Source organism: Haliotis rubra, unplaced genomic scaffold, assembly GCF_003918875.1.
Source record: "Haliotis rubra isolate DU_JTF1 unplaced genomic scaffold, ASM391887v1 Scf127, whole genome shotgun sequence".
NCBI classification, from domain to species: Eukaryota; Metazoa; Mollusca; class Gastropoda; order Lepetellida; family Haliotidae; genus Haliotis; species Haliotis rubra.
In genome coordinates, this window is record NW_025765192.1 from 1,773,229 (window position 1) to 1,785,709 (window position 12,481).

At 39.6% G+C, this 12,481-nt stretch overlaps 1 protein-coding gene across 1 annotated transcript; it reads right to left on the reverse strand.

The window, feature by feature from the left end:
• Positions 1-1,089: 1,089 nt before the first annotated feature.
• LOC124266669 (fibrinogen-like protein 1) lies at positions 1,090-3,746 on the reverse strand. The gene is made up of 4 exons (XM_046701470.1): positions 3,674-3,746; positions 2,705-2,842; positions 2,002-2,123; positions 1,090-1,425 (listed from the first exon to the last, which is right to left on the reverse strand). Exons 1-4 carry the CDS (start codon positions 3,744-3,746, stop codon positions 1,090-1,092), a joined length of 669 nt encoding a protein of 222 aa, XP_046557426.1.
• Between the last annotated feature and the right edge of the window lie 8,735 nt (positions 3,747-12,481).

Consider the following 12,481-nt stretch of genomic DNA (forward strand, 5'->3'; position numbering starts at 1 on the left):
TTACCAAACCAAAGCAGGATTCTCATTACTTTTACATTTATCAACTTGGAACAATTCGACATAGTTATATTTCCTGTAAATCGATAGGTACAAATGAATCGTCAGTATTACGTTGTAGTACGTAAATACAATAGGCAAAGGACAAAGGGTGAAATACACATAATAATGGCTCTCCACGGATTTACTTAGTTTCCAACGTGAGACGGAATACTGTTTTGCGGGGATAGGCAACATGCACACATCATTTACAAATTTCCCAGTGTCAGGTGCTATTGGGAGGGGAAGACATACTCAACACAGAGTACAGTAATCCATTACTATATTTTCACCACTATCATATCGTTTTACTTGAACTTAAACAGTTTTCCAGATCTGAATTAGAAGTGTAAGATTTACCAAAGAAACTAAGAAGAATAATTGGCGTGTTTTAACTTTCAATCTATATATTTCAGTAAATTTACTCATATGACAATGTGCGTATAAAGAATTATGTTGCATGTCAAGACATTGAAATACATTAGTGTGCATGATCCCAACAAGGATTAAGAGCGTCCCCATTCATGGCTAGTTGTTTAAGTAAATAAGCATTTAGACACATCAATTTCAATTGAATGAAAGAGAGATGAAACTGGAAGGAAGCAGCAATGTTTATTCAGAGGTGTTACAACTGTTCAGGTGCTTCATGTGGTTCAAACCATCACGGCTGAAGTAATGCCAGTGAGATGTTAAACTGATCTCTGGTCACGTGCTTAAATCACAATGGTCGGAATGTTCGTCTACATACACGTCATGTTGAAAGAAGCATTTATGGAAACAAATTCCTATTTAGAACACATGAAGCATGCAATTGAAAATTGAGCCGGGCATAAGAATGCACACGCTTGGAAAAAGGATTCGCAACACAGTTATCGTAACACAGCAGAATCATGGCGTTCCTATGAACGTTTTGAAGAGGTACCAGTTCCCACCCTTCCAACCGAATATCGGCATATATTTTAGTTGAAAACAGATGTCATCGTTCCTAATAAACTCAACCTGCAGTCGCTAATACCACAAATGTACGAGTTTACTTGTTTAAGGTGGAGACTATCATCCGTGTCTTTCTACGAGTCCATTGGTCAGAAACATTCTCAGGTACGGAATTGACAAGTTGCCAGCTATCGGCCACGACAGAGAGGTGGGATCTGACGACATGAACTGGTCACTTAGAGGCTGGGGTTGTCCTGTAGGATTATATCCCCCGCATGTCGTGAACCACCACCCTGACTTGTGGATGTCTGCACAGTTGTCAGCACTGAGGTCGTTGTCAACGTCGTAGGTGGAGAACTTGGTTCCATTAACCAGTAGAATATCACCTAAAGGGTGGTCATTACTTGGGCCACCGCGGTCATAGGTGAAAGCATAGCCTTCTTCTTCACTCTTCACCTTCAGGAACAGAAGCAAATACATGTTTTTATTCACCTCTGCTATAGATTTTACGGACGTTAATGTGCAACAACGTTTGTCAGTAGTAGTACAGCTACATGACTGCAACAGGTAACTGTCAAATCTGGACTAGACGAACCACTGCTTTATATTATGAGCAACACCCTGCGCCTTTGGAGTACTGGTTTGACAGTAGACAATCAACCAATTGACCCTGAGCCAAATCTGACCATCCACTTCATTAAGTCGCCCAGGAAGACAAACATGTCTCTGGGGACCAATTCTTACCCTGGTGGCTGACTAGCCTAAAAGATAAAGCGTCGGTATCATAGGTACAATATTTGGAGCCAACGTTTGGGGTTCACATCCGTCAAATTGATGGAATATTGCTGACTGCTGACTGCTGACGTGTAAACCATAACCATACAACCATTCAATTATATTATTCAGTATCATAACCAGGGACATCCTATTATGATTCGTCAAGGAATGGCTGAATTACAACCATTTTAAAATTAAAAACACTAAATGCACTCACTGCATGAAAATATGCAATTTATCTGTGTAGTCACTTACCACAAAACCATAGTAAAAATACTGTCTGTATCCCAGTTCGGGTATAGTTGCTTCGATAATTAGAGTCTGACGTCGACTGTTCGTGACATGATGAAGCAGTTCATTTCCAATCCAAAATGTTCCTACAATAAAATTGAACGTGAATACGTGTAACAAGATAGCACAACTGGATGAAACACATTTTCCATAAACCTGAAGTTTAAATTTTGATTAAAATGTAAGTGATAAACCCTTCAATTGGAAGTCGTTACCAACTTAACTGTATCATAAACATATATCTATAAGTCATTATCAAATACTACAACGCGAAAGGGTAAGCTGTCCTTTCCCATCGGTGGTACAAACACATGCAAGGGCATGACAATTCAAAACATTTGTGTATCTGCTATTACACGCTACACTCAGCAATAGTTTAGATGTTAGCTGTGTGATGACAACCCGGAAATAATGGAGCCATGACCAATAAAATCACATGATTGGCATCATGAGCCTCGATCAACGCAACTGCATCAGCCAAATCAGCGAAGGTGCAACTTCTATAAATGGCCTCCTGCAACTATCATTTTTTGCCCTAGGAATAAAAATTCACCAAATTCTTAACACCACGTACCTCTCTTATCGGTTTGCAGTGTATCGAAATCTCCAAACCCATGTTTATAATCATACCAGTTTCGTGAGAAATTAACGTATGGAAAATCATGACCTTTTGCCATGATACGTGACCTGCCACGAAGTCTCATATCACAGAAGGTACGAAACGGTGGCTGGGTTGGTGACGGCTGCGTGTAGTAGACGCCTTTCGTCAGATAATAATCATCTTCATTATACCCCTCACTACAATCTGAAAAAGAAGGACAAACATACTGTATCATACTGTGCCTTTACATAGAAAAAGTCAGCGGTTGATATCAACATGTTTGTTCAAACAAGACTTATGACGATATTATTGGAAGGGTTTGCTGCATGGCTAGTCAAGTCAAATAAGTTTATTTTGAGGACTGGTACAATGTGGAAAGGTCAATTTGTTGGTCTTACGTGATTTTACAAAAAGCTGTTTTTGTCTGTATATCAATAAATGCATTTTTTTAGAAATGCTTTTCACGTAGCAAATCATATATTGGTTCATACATTGAGCAATCTGAAGTGCTGAAACTGGTTCTGACATCTAGTATCGTCTATGGTGACGTGGTTGAGATAGCAGGTCTATTCTGTCACCCTCTGCTCTGAGACTGAATGACCTGCACAAGGAATGGGAGGAACATGACACTGCACAACCGATGATTGTCATGTCTCTGGATGTGAAGATGCCAGTGGCGGGAGTGGTGTGCGGGTCAAAGCATGAAGCAACCTGGCTGTAGTCTTTGTTTGATACCACTCCGAGTGTAGTTGAAAATGTAGATATGAAGGCAGCCAATGTGATCACCTGGAGATGCATGTTGCACATATGAGATGTAAGGTATGTTTCTTTTCTCTGCAATGTCCAACTGTATGACGGCGGTCTGTAAATAACGGACAAACCAGTGATTGATATAATCAGTTTCAGGGTTGTACCTGGTTCCTTAGCAACATGTCGTACTAACCCATTTAACTGATCTTGGATCATGTATGAATTGATTGGTTTGTGAATGTACTGGCAAGCGTTCTGGTAATGCAGTGACACACCGGTATTTACCTTCATCATATTCTGACACCCTAACTGATAGAGCGTCTGCCCTCAGAGCAAAAGGATCATCTAGCCCCGCCATTCCATCCGTGGTAACACACACAAATAGTTAACTTTGACTTAGTATAGTGTACCTGAATGTGGTAACCATGTCAAATGTGTTATATTATCTCAGTGGACTAGCACCAAGTCTACGCAAGTACTAATACACACACACACACACACACACACACACACACACACACACACACACACACACACACACACACACACACACACACACACACACACACACACACACACACACGAAAAAAATGTATGAAAATCGTTTCATCGGCATGGCATGCGAAGGCAAACGTGAGGCAAGTGAAATAGTTTTGTAACAATAACAGCAAAAACCTCGCTGTGTTGTTTGTACCATGCATGTACAGAAAACTGTCAAACGTACCGACCAATCTGTTTCTGCAGATTACACAGCGATTTTAGGTTTATTCTACGGAGTTACGATATGAGTATGTAATCTATGTGTGTAACTCGAGGTCAGCATACTCAGGACACTGACTACAGAAGTACACTTTCACATTTATTTCCTTTATGTCTCAATCAAATAGTAACAGAGAAGCAACTGACTGAAAAGATTAACTTACCTGGAGAGGCTGCAGCCCAGTCACAGAAACACTCCCTGATGAGACGGGCTTTATATTTTTGGTGCAGCAATAACTTTTCCTTTGTGGACAGAACGCATTATTTTTGGAGTCGTTTCCGAATCAATGTCTCTGGGGTAATCAGATATGTGACTTCAGATAGAAACCAATGACACAAGCAACTAAAATCAGTACTTCATTTTGACTGTAAACAAGATTTGATGAGAAATCAGTGAGTGTATTTGGTTTCATTGTTGTCAATTTGGTTTGTTACAAAGTAATACTGTAATGGGTGTGGATAAATTATCTCAGTGATAAACAAAGGATTATCTGTAAGCATTATCAATAAATAAAGCAGTGGTGTAGTAATCACAACCATGTCATCAAGACAGTTATTTTGCAGGACCCGCTTTTGTCACATATTTTGATTACTTCGAGTAAACCCAGTTATAAATGTATTTCTTTGTAAGTTGATTTGTTTCGTGGAGGCAGTCTCTAGTAGGTTGTGCCAATGTGCATGTTATATAAACGTAAATACAACAATAGGTGTGACAATAATCGGTGTGGCATTATAATTATGGAAACACGTCCTCATAACACTTTCTATCCCTTTTCACATGATTTCCAAATTATAAGGGGCGGTGGGGTAACCTAATGGTTAAAGCGTTGGCTCGTCACGCCGAAGACCCGGGTTCGAATCCCCACATGGGTACAATGTGTGAAGCCCATTTCTGGTGTCCCCAGCCGTGATGCTGCTGGAATATTGCTAAAAGCGGCGTAAAACCAAACTCAATCAGTCAGTCAGTCCAAATTATAAAATCTGCTTATGATAAATGTCAATATTAAAGAATCAAACAAGTGAGTAATTCATGGCTTTTCATACGAATACAATCCAAGCACAGTCCATAAAGAACCACTGACTGATCCCATCATAAAACACTATCGTGACCTATCAAAAGTTGTTTTCTACTAGTTCTACTATATTGGGCGTTCAATTTTTCCAAAACCACCATATAACAAAAAGAGAATAAAGAACTTAAATTGTTGTGTTTGCCGCCTCGGGATTTTCTAAAGGTTACTAACAATGATTCAATAAAGTGGCTATTTAATTCCATGTATTATGCATACTAATTGATGGAAATAGTGACACGAAATCTACCAGTAAATATAAGTTCTGAAAATGGCATATTTCAGTATTTACATTTAATAAAAGAACCAGTTTTATTGACTAACCGCTTCTTCATTGCAACAGATTCGATGTTTCGGTAAAGATGCAAACTTGCTTGATACCATTGTTATCATCTACACCGAAACGTCGCATCTATTGCATTAGAGACGTTGTCAATCCATAAAACTTGTTCTTTTCACCATACCCAGTTCTAAATGCTAAGAGACCACTTCCGTGGTCTAGTGGTTAGAGCGTCCACCTGGAGAGCGGAAGGTCGCGGGTTCGATCCCCGGCCGCGTCATACCAAAAGACGTTAAAATATGGTACTTGTTGGTTCCAGACTGGCGCTCGGCAGTAATGGGTACAACAAGTACTGGTCGGCTCGGGCTCAGTTTAATGTGTCTGAGTGGGGTATTCATGCTTAACTGCGGCATGGTATCTCAGTGAGCTAGCACTATAAAACCAGCTTAAGTCACATCCACGCATCCACGTCGTCATATATGCGAAATATTCTTTAAGTGCGACGTCAAACCTCTTACTGCCAAATTAGTTACATTTCGGTTTTCCTTTCTCTAAACAGATAAACTATGTAAACTGCAGAAACAAATTCGTCTTTGAATATGTTATAGTAACATATTCTCCGAAACTTTATCTATTTAAATAACAATAGATCACAATAATCACATCTAAACTGCAACAATGATATTCGTAATTTCGATCTACTTACAATGTCTTTGTACTTTTAATATACAACATGAAAACACAACGCGATTTAGAAAGTGGTAAAATGTAACATATGTTATATTTGGGACTACACTTTCTTAGTAAAGTACAGATTCTAGTATTTTATGGTGGGGTTGAGTCCCATCTGGGATTCGAACCCACACCCTCAGAATCAGGCACCTAATCGCCAGTGTAAGAAGAAAGTGTAATCCCAAATAAAACGTTTGGTTTTACCTGATGATGAGGCCAGAACAAGCCCTGAAACGTTGTACTCGAGAATAAAAAGAAGATGTAACCCAGAAAAAATCTCTATGTTCATAACGTTTGGTGTTTACTTCTTCAAACCCCTTCGTCTCGATTGTTTACGCTGAACAAACATACCTGGTACCTCTAGGAACGCGATGTTTGGTTGTCGGTTTTAGTTCGACACAAATAGGTTCAACCGTTCCACTTTTTCAGAGTACATTTCTTCAAAACCACTTGGTCTTCACTTTCTACGCTTAACAAACTCATTTTTGCATGCTCATTTCACTCGCCAAAAAAGGAGGCAGTGTGTGACACTGCATACGAATGTTTATCTTACGATCCCTCATTATTAATTTGAGTGATGAGATAATAAACTGATTAAGCCAAAGACCAAAGTTTGGTATACCATTGATAGTCATTGATAATGCTAAAAGGATATCACCTTCAATATAGACACTTTACAGACAAATATGATATTTTATATTGTAACAACAACTAGTAAGTTGAGCAACTTGTGAAAGACCGTTTAGTTATAGTTAGTTGTGACAGTGTCATTACCAGTCTTTTGCACATTGCTAAATCTATTTGACACTATTGTAACATTATGGCAACAATATGAGAAATAACATAGTGCAATGTGAACAAATGTGTTACTTTAATTTGACCTTCATAAATTCGACTTTCATTACAAAACCAAAGCAGGATTCTCATTACTTTTTCATTTATTAACGTGGTCCAATTCGACATGGTTATATTTTCCTGTAAATCAATACGTACAAATGAATCGTCAGCACAAGCCATTGTCCAGTGGCTTGTATAACACTATCATTTACATGGTTTCAATGGCTGAGTTCTGTTTTTACCCGCGTCGATCACAAATTTCCGAGTGGCAGGTGCTACGGGGTGAGTAGGGCATACTCAGTATTCCATTTATATATTTTGACCATGATTTACATCATTTTTACGCATCGTGAAACACATGGGTTTAAAAGTTTTCCAGATCCGTTTTAGAAGTGTAGGATTTACACAAGAAGCATGATTTGCGTGTTTTAACTTTCAACCTACATAATTCCGTTAATTTACACATATACCGGCATGTTTAAACACTCGAGGTCATCAAAAGAAAGACCCCCAGTGACCTAAGATAAATGTTGCATGTCAATATTCTTCTTCCACTAGATGTTAGAAGGGGCGGTGGGGTAGCCTAGTGGTTAAAGCGTTCGCTCGTCACGCCGAAGGCCCGGGTTCGATTCCCACATGGGTACAACTTGTGAAGCCCATTTCTGGTGTCCCCCGCCGTGATATTGCTGGAATATTGCTAAATACGGCGCAAAATCATACTCAGCCAGTCAGTCAGATGTTAGAAAGACACCATAGCTTGTATGGTCCCATACAAGGCCTAAAAGCGTCCGCGTTTCTCGGCTAGTTTAATTTAATATACATTTAGACACAGTAATTTCAGTAGAATAAAAAAGGGATAAAACTTAAAGATAGCAGCAATGTTTATTTTGAGGCGGTACAACTGTTCATGTGGTTCAAACCAACCATATGCATATGGCTGAAGTAATGCCAATGTGATGTTAAACTGATAACCGATCACTTACTCGAACCCATAGTGGTAGAACCATTCGTCTACATAAACGCCATGTTGAAAAAAGATAAAGCTACAATTATGGAAAGATATATATGTAGAAAAAACCTCTGGGACATATGAAACATGCAAATAAGAGGTGAGCAGGGCTTTGGGTTCGGTACAAAGTGAGAGTAAATAAGGTTTTAGTATCCAAAGCGCAGAGCTAAAGAATGTATACCATTTGGATTCGAAAATGGATTCGACACAAAAATTACAAGCATTATGAATTGCCACTAGACTGGAAACATTCTTCGTATATTTTGTAAAACAGCCAAATCAAGGATTTCTTCGAACATTTATGAGGCACCAAATTTGACCCTTCCATGTGAGTATAGTCATTTACCACAGATGGAGACTGATGTCATTGCTCCTAATAAACTCAACCTGCAGTCATTAATCCCACAACTGTAAGTGTTTACTGGGTTAAGTACTGGAGACTATTGAAAGGTCTTCAGGAGCACATAGCACATAGCACAGATGTACAAATACGACACGTTAACTTGACGAAGACAAAGACGAGACTGATTACAATCGAAATCTGATCACGCGTCACAGTCCATGCGTTCAGGTGCAGGTGCACGCTATTGTTCAGGATCGTCGCGTCCGTGTTTTTCTACGAGTAGTTGGTCAGAAACATCTCCAGGTACCGAATTGACAAGTTGCCAGCTATCGGCCACGACAGAAAGGTGGGATCAGACGACATGAACTTGTCACTTAGAGGCTGGGGTTGTCCTGTAGGATTATATCCCCAGCATGTCGTGAACCACCACCCTGACTGGTGGATGTCCGCGCAGTTGTCAGCACTGAGGTCGTTGTCAACGTCGTAGGTGGAGAACTTGGTTCCATTAACCAGTAGAATATCCTCTAAAGGATTCTTATCATTTGTGCGACCGCGGTCATAGGTGAAAGCATAGCCCTCGTCTTCACTCTTCACCTTTAAGAACAGGAGCAAGTACATGTTTTATTCACACCCACTATAAATTTTACAGAAGTTTATGTGCAACAACATTTGTCAGAAATATTACACCAGCATTGTCTGAACTAGACGAACCATTGGTTTATATTATGAGCACCGCCTTGTGCCTTTGGAGAACTGATTTTACAGTAAAGAATCAACCAACTGACCCTGAGTCTAATCTGATCACCCAATTCATTAAGGCGCCCAGGAAGACAAACACATGTCTCTGGGGACCTATTCTAACCCGGAGTAGAGTAAGTGTAGCAGTGAGTGTGATGTACAATTACCATGTTCGAACACTGTGATTTCCATTATATTGTATTGGTGGGTGTGTAGCCTAAAGGTTAAAGCTATCGCTCGACAAGAAAAAGGCAGGGGATAATGGGTACACTATGTGGATCCAACTTCCTTTGTCACGTCTGGTGTTGATGGAATATTGCTGAATGCTGACATGTAAACCATACTCAGGCAACCATTCTATTATATTATTCAGCATCCAGTCATCCATAGGGACACCCTATTCATGATTCGTCACTGTATGGCTGAGTTACTGCCCATTTAGAATTAAAATAATAACTCATGAAAATATGCAAATTATCTGTGCAGTCACTTACCACAAAACCATAGTAAAAATACTGTCTGTAACCCAGTCCGGGTATTGTTGCTTCGACAGCTAGAATCTGACGTCGACCATTCGTGACATGATGAAGCAGCTCATTTCCAATCCAAAATGTTCCTATGATAACATTGAACTTGAATATATATAACACGATAGCATCCCTGGATGAAACACTTTTTCCATTGACCTGAAGTTTACGTTTTGATATAAATGAAAGCGATAAATCCTTCAATTGGAGATTTTTACCAACTTAATTCCACTGTACATTTCCGATTATATCATAAGCATGTATCTATGAAGCACTATCAAATACTATTACAATGTAAGCTGACCCTTCTCACCGATGGCACAAACACATGCAAAGGCATGACAATTATAAATGTTGATTTGTCTGCTATTTAACGCTACACACAGCAATAGATTAGCCGTGTGACGACAACCTGGCAATGATCGAGCCATGACCAAAAAAGAGTCAAGTAATTGGCATTATGAGCATCGATCTTTGCAGGTGCATCAGCCAAATCAGCGAAGGTGCAACTTCTATAAACAGCCTCCTGCATCTATAATGGGTTGCTGAGGAAAAATTCTAACACGGTTCCTCATGGGTCTGTTCATATCTGTATAGATTTTGCGCTGGAAATAGAAATCACCAAATTCTTTAGACAACGTACCTTTCTTATTGGTTTGCAGAGAATCGAAATCTCCAAAACCATGTTTATAATCATACCAGTTTCGTGAGAAATTAACGTATGGAAAATCATGACCTTTCGCCATGATACGTGACCTGCCATGATTTCTCATATGACAGAAGGTGCGAAACGGTGGCTGGGATGGTGACGGCTGAGTGTAGTAGAGGCCTTTCGTCAGATAATAATAATCTTCATTATACCCCTCACTACAATCTGAAACAGAATGACAAGCAATTACTTGAGAAGGTATATCTTATTCCTCTACCCGAAACATAATAGTAGGACATTCGATTGTATTGTGGAAGTTCCTTTAAACTTATGTGTGAAACAATGAGGCTAAGACACAACATGTATGTTCAACATTTCCTTTTCTGAAATAAATTATTATGTCCAGTCTGCAGATAATATGATTGCCTCGCATGAGTCTGTCACAGGTGCTCCCAATGTAACCATCATGACATTCACATTTATTCTTCGCCAGCACAAAGACTCCATGGCCGTTGCATTCTGGGTGGGCAATCTAGAAAGAGAAAAAGAACATTTAATGTATAGTGTCATATAAGTAGCAAGACATATTGATTCCTGCAATCTTTTGCATATAAAGTATCAACGCCAGAATCTATTGCACGTAAAAGGGAAAAGTGGCGAAATTTGCATGAGAGGATAAAAGGTATTTGACCATGTTTCCTTGCACCTCTGCAAGGACCATACTGTGCCCTTTCTATCACAGGGGTTGATATCAACATTTTTGTTCAAATTAGACTCATAACGATGTTATAGGAAGGGGTTGCTGCATGGTTAGCCTTTTGGTGAAGTAAAACATCGGCTCGTCAAGTCAAACATGATTCTGAGGACTGGTACAATTTTGATCGTCTTACGTGGTTTTGCAAAAAGCTGTTTATCAATACGTTTATCAATAAATCCATTCTTGTAGAAATTGGTTCATACATTGAGCAATCTGAAGTGCTGAAACTGGTTCTGACATCCAGTATCGTCTATGGTGACGTGGTTGAGATAGCAGGTCCTTTGGTCACCCTCTGCCCTGAGACTAAAAGACCTGCACAAAGAATGCGAGGAACATGACACTGCGCAACCGATGATTGTCATGTCTCTGGATGTAAAAATGCCAGTGGCGGGAGTGGTGTGCGGGTCAAAGCATGAAGCAATCTGGCTGTAGTCTTTGTTTGACACCAGACCGAGTGTAGTTGAAAATGCAGATATGAGGGCAGCCAGTGTGATCACCTGGAGATGCATGTTGCACATATGAGATGTAAGGTATATTTCTTTTCTCTGCAATGTCCAACTGTATGACGGCGGTCTGTAAATAACGGACAAACCAGTGATTGATATAATCAGTTTCAGTGTTGTGTTTGGTTCCTTAGCAACATATACAAAACCATTCAATTGGTCTTGGGTCTATTTAATAGAATTTGTGAATGGCTGAATATATTGGCAAACATACTGGTAATGCAGTGACACACCAGAGTTTAGCTTCATCATATTCTCACACCTACCTCTGTCGGTGGCTGGTGCGGTCATCTGGGTGCGTCATTCTACCAATGTTAATAAACAAATAGTGAACTCAGGACTGTAATGTTTCTGAGTGTCGTAACCATGCCAAATGTGTCATGGTGTCTCAGTGGACAAGCCAATCTAAAACAAATACACATACACACACACAGAGAACCAACGCTTTAACTGCTGGGCAACCGTGTGCGAAATGAAATGGATTTTGTAATATATAGCCCCTCACTACCTTCTTTGTACCCTTGTATGTATCGAAAAACTGTTAAATATTTATGAAACATTAAACATCTTCCAATCTGTTTTTACAGATTTCACCGATATTTTATGTTTATTCTCATAATTTAAGATATGGGTATGGAACGTATTATACAACTCAAGGTCAGCATACTCAAGACACTGACTACAGGAGCAGACTTTCATGTTGTTTCCTGTATGTCCCAGTGAACTAAGAACAGAGAAGCAGCTGAATGAAAGGAACAACTTACCTGGAGAGAATGCAGTCCAGTCACAGAAACACGCCCTGACTCTGACCCGAGGGTTGGATGAGACGGGCTATATATTGTAGGTGCAGCAATAACTTTTTGATTTTTCTTGTGTGAATAAAACGTGT

What these genes read in the sequence shown, in the direction of transcription:
- LOC124266669 (XM_046701470.1), bottom strand. Translation starts at nt 3,746, where the DNA reads ATGGCGGGGCTAGATGATCCTTTTGCTCTGAGGGCAGACGCTCTATCA. An exon ending in GGTGTCAGAATATGATGAAG is followed by an intron (nt 2,843 to 3,673) that starts GTAAATACCGGT and finishes CTTCTTTTTCAG; the next exon opens with ATTGTAGTGAGGGGTATAAT. An exon ending in ATTTTTACTATGGTTTTGTG is followed by an intron (nt 1,426 to 2,001) that starts GTAAGTGACTAC and finishes CTGTTCCTGAAG; the next exon opens with GTGAAGAGTGAAGAAGAAGG.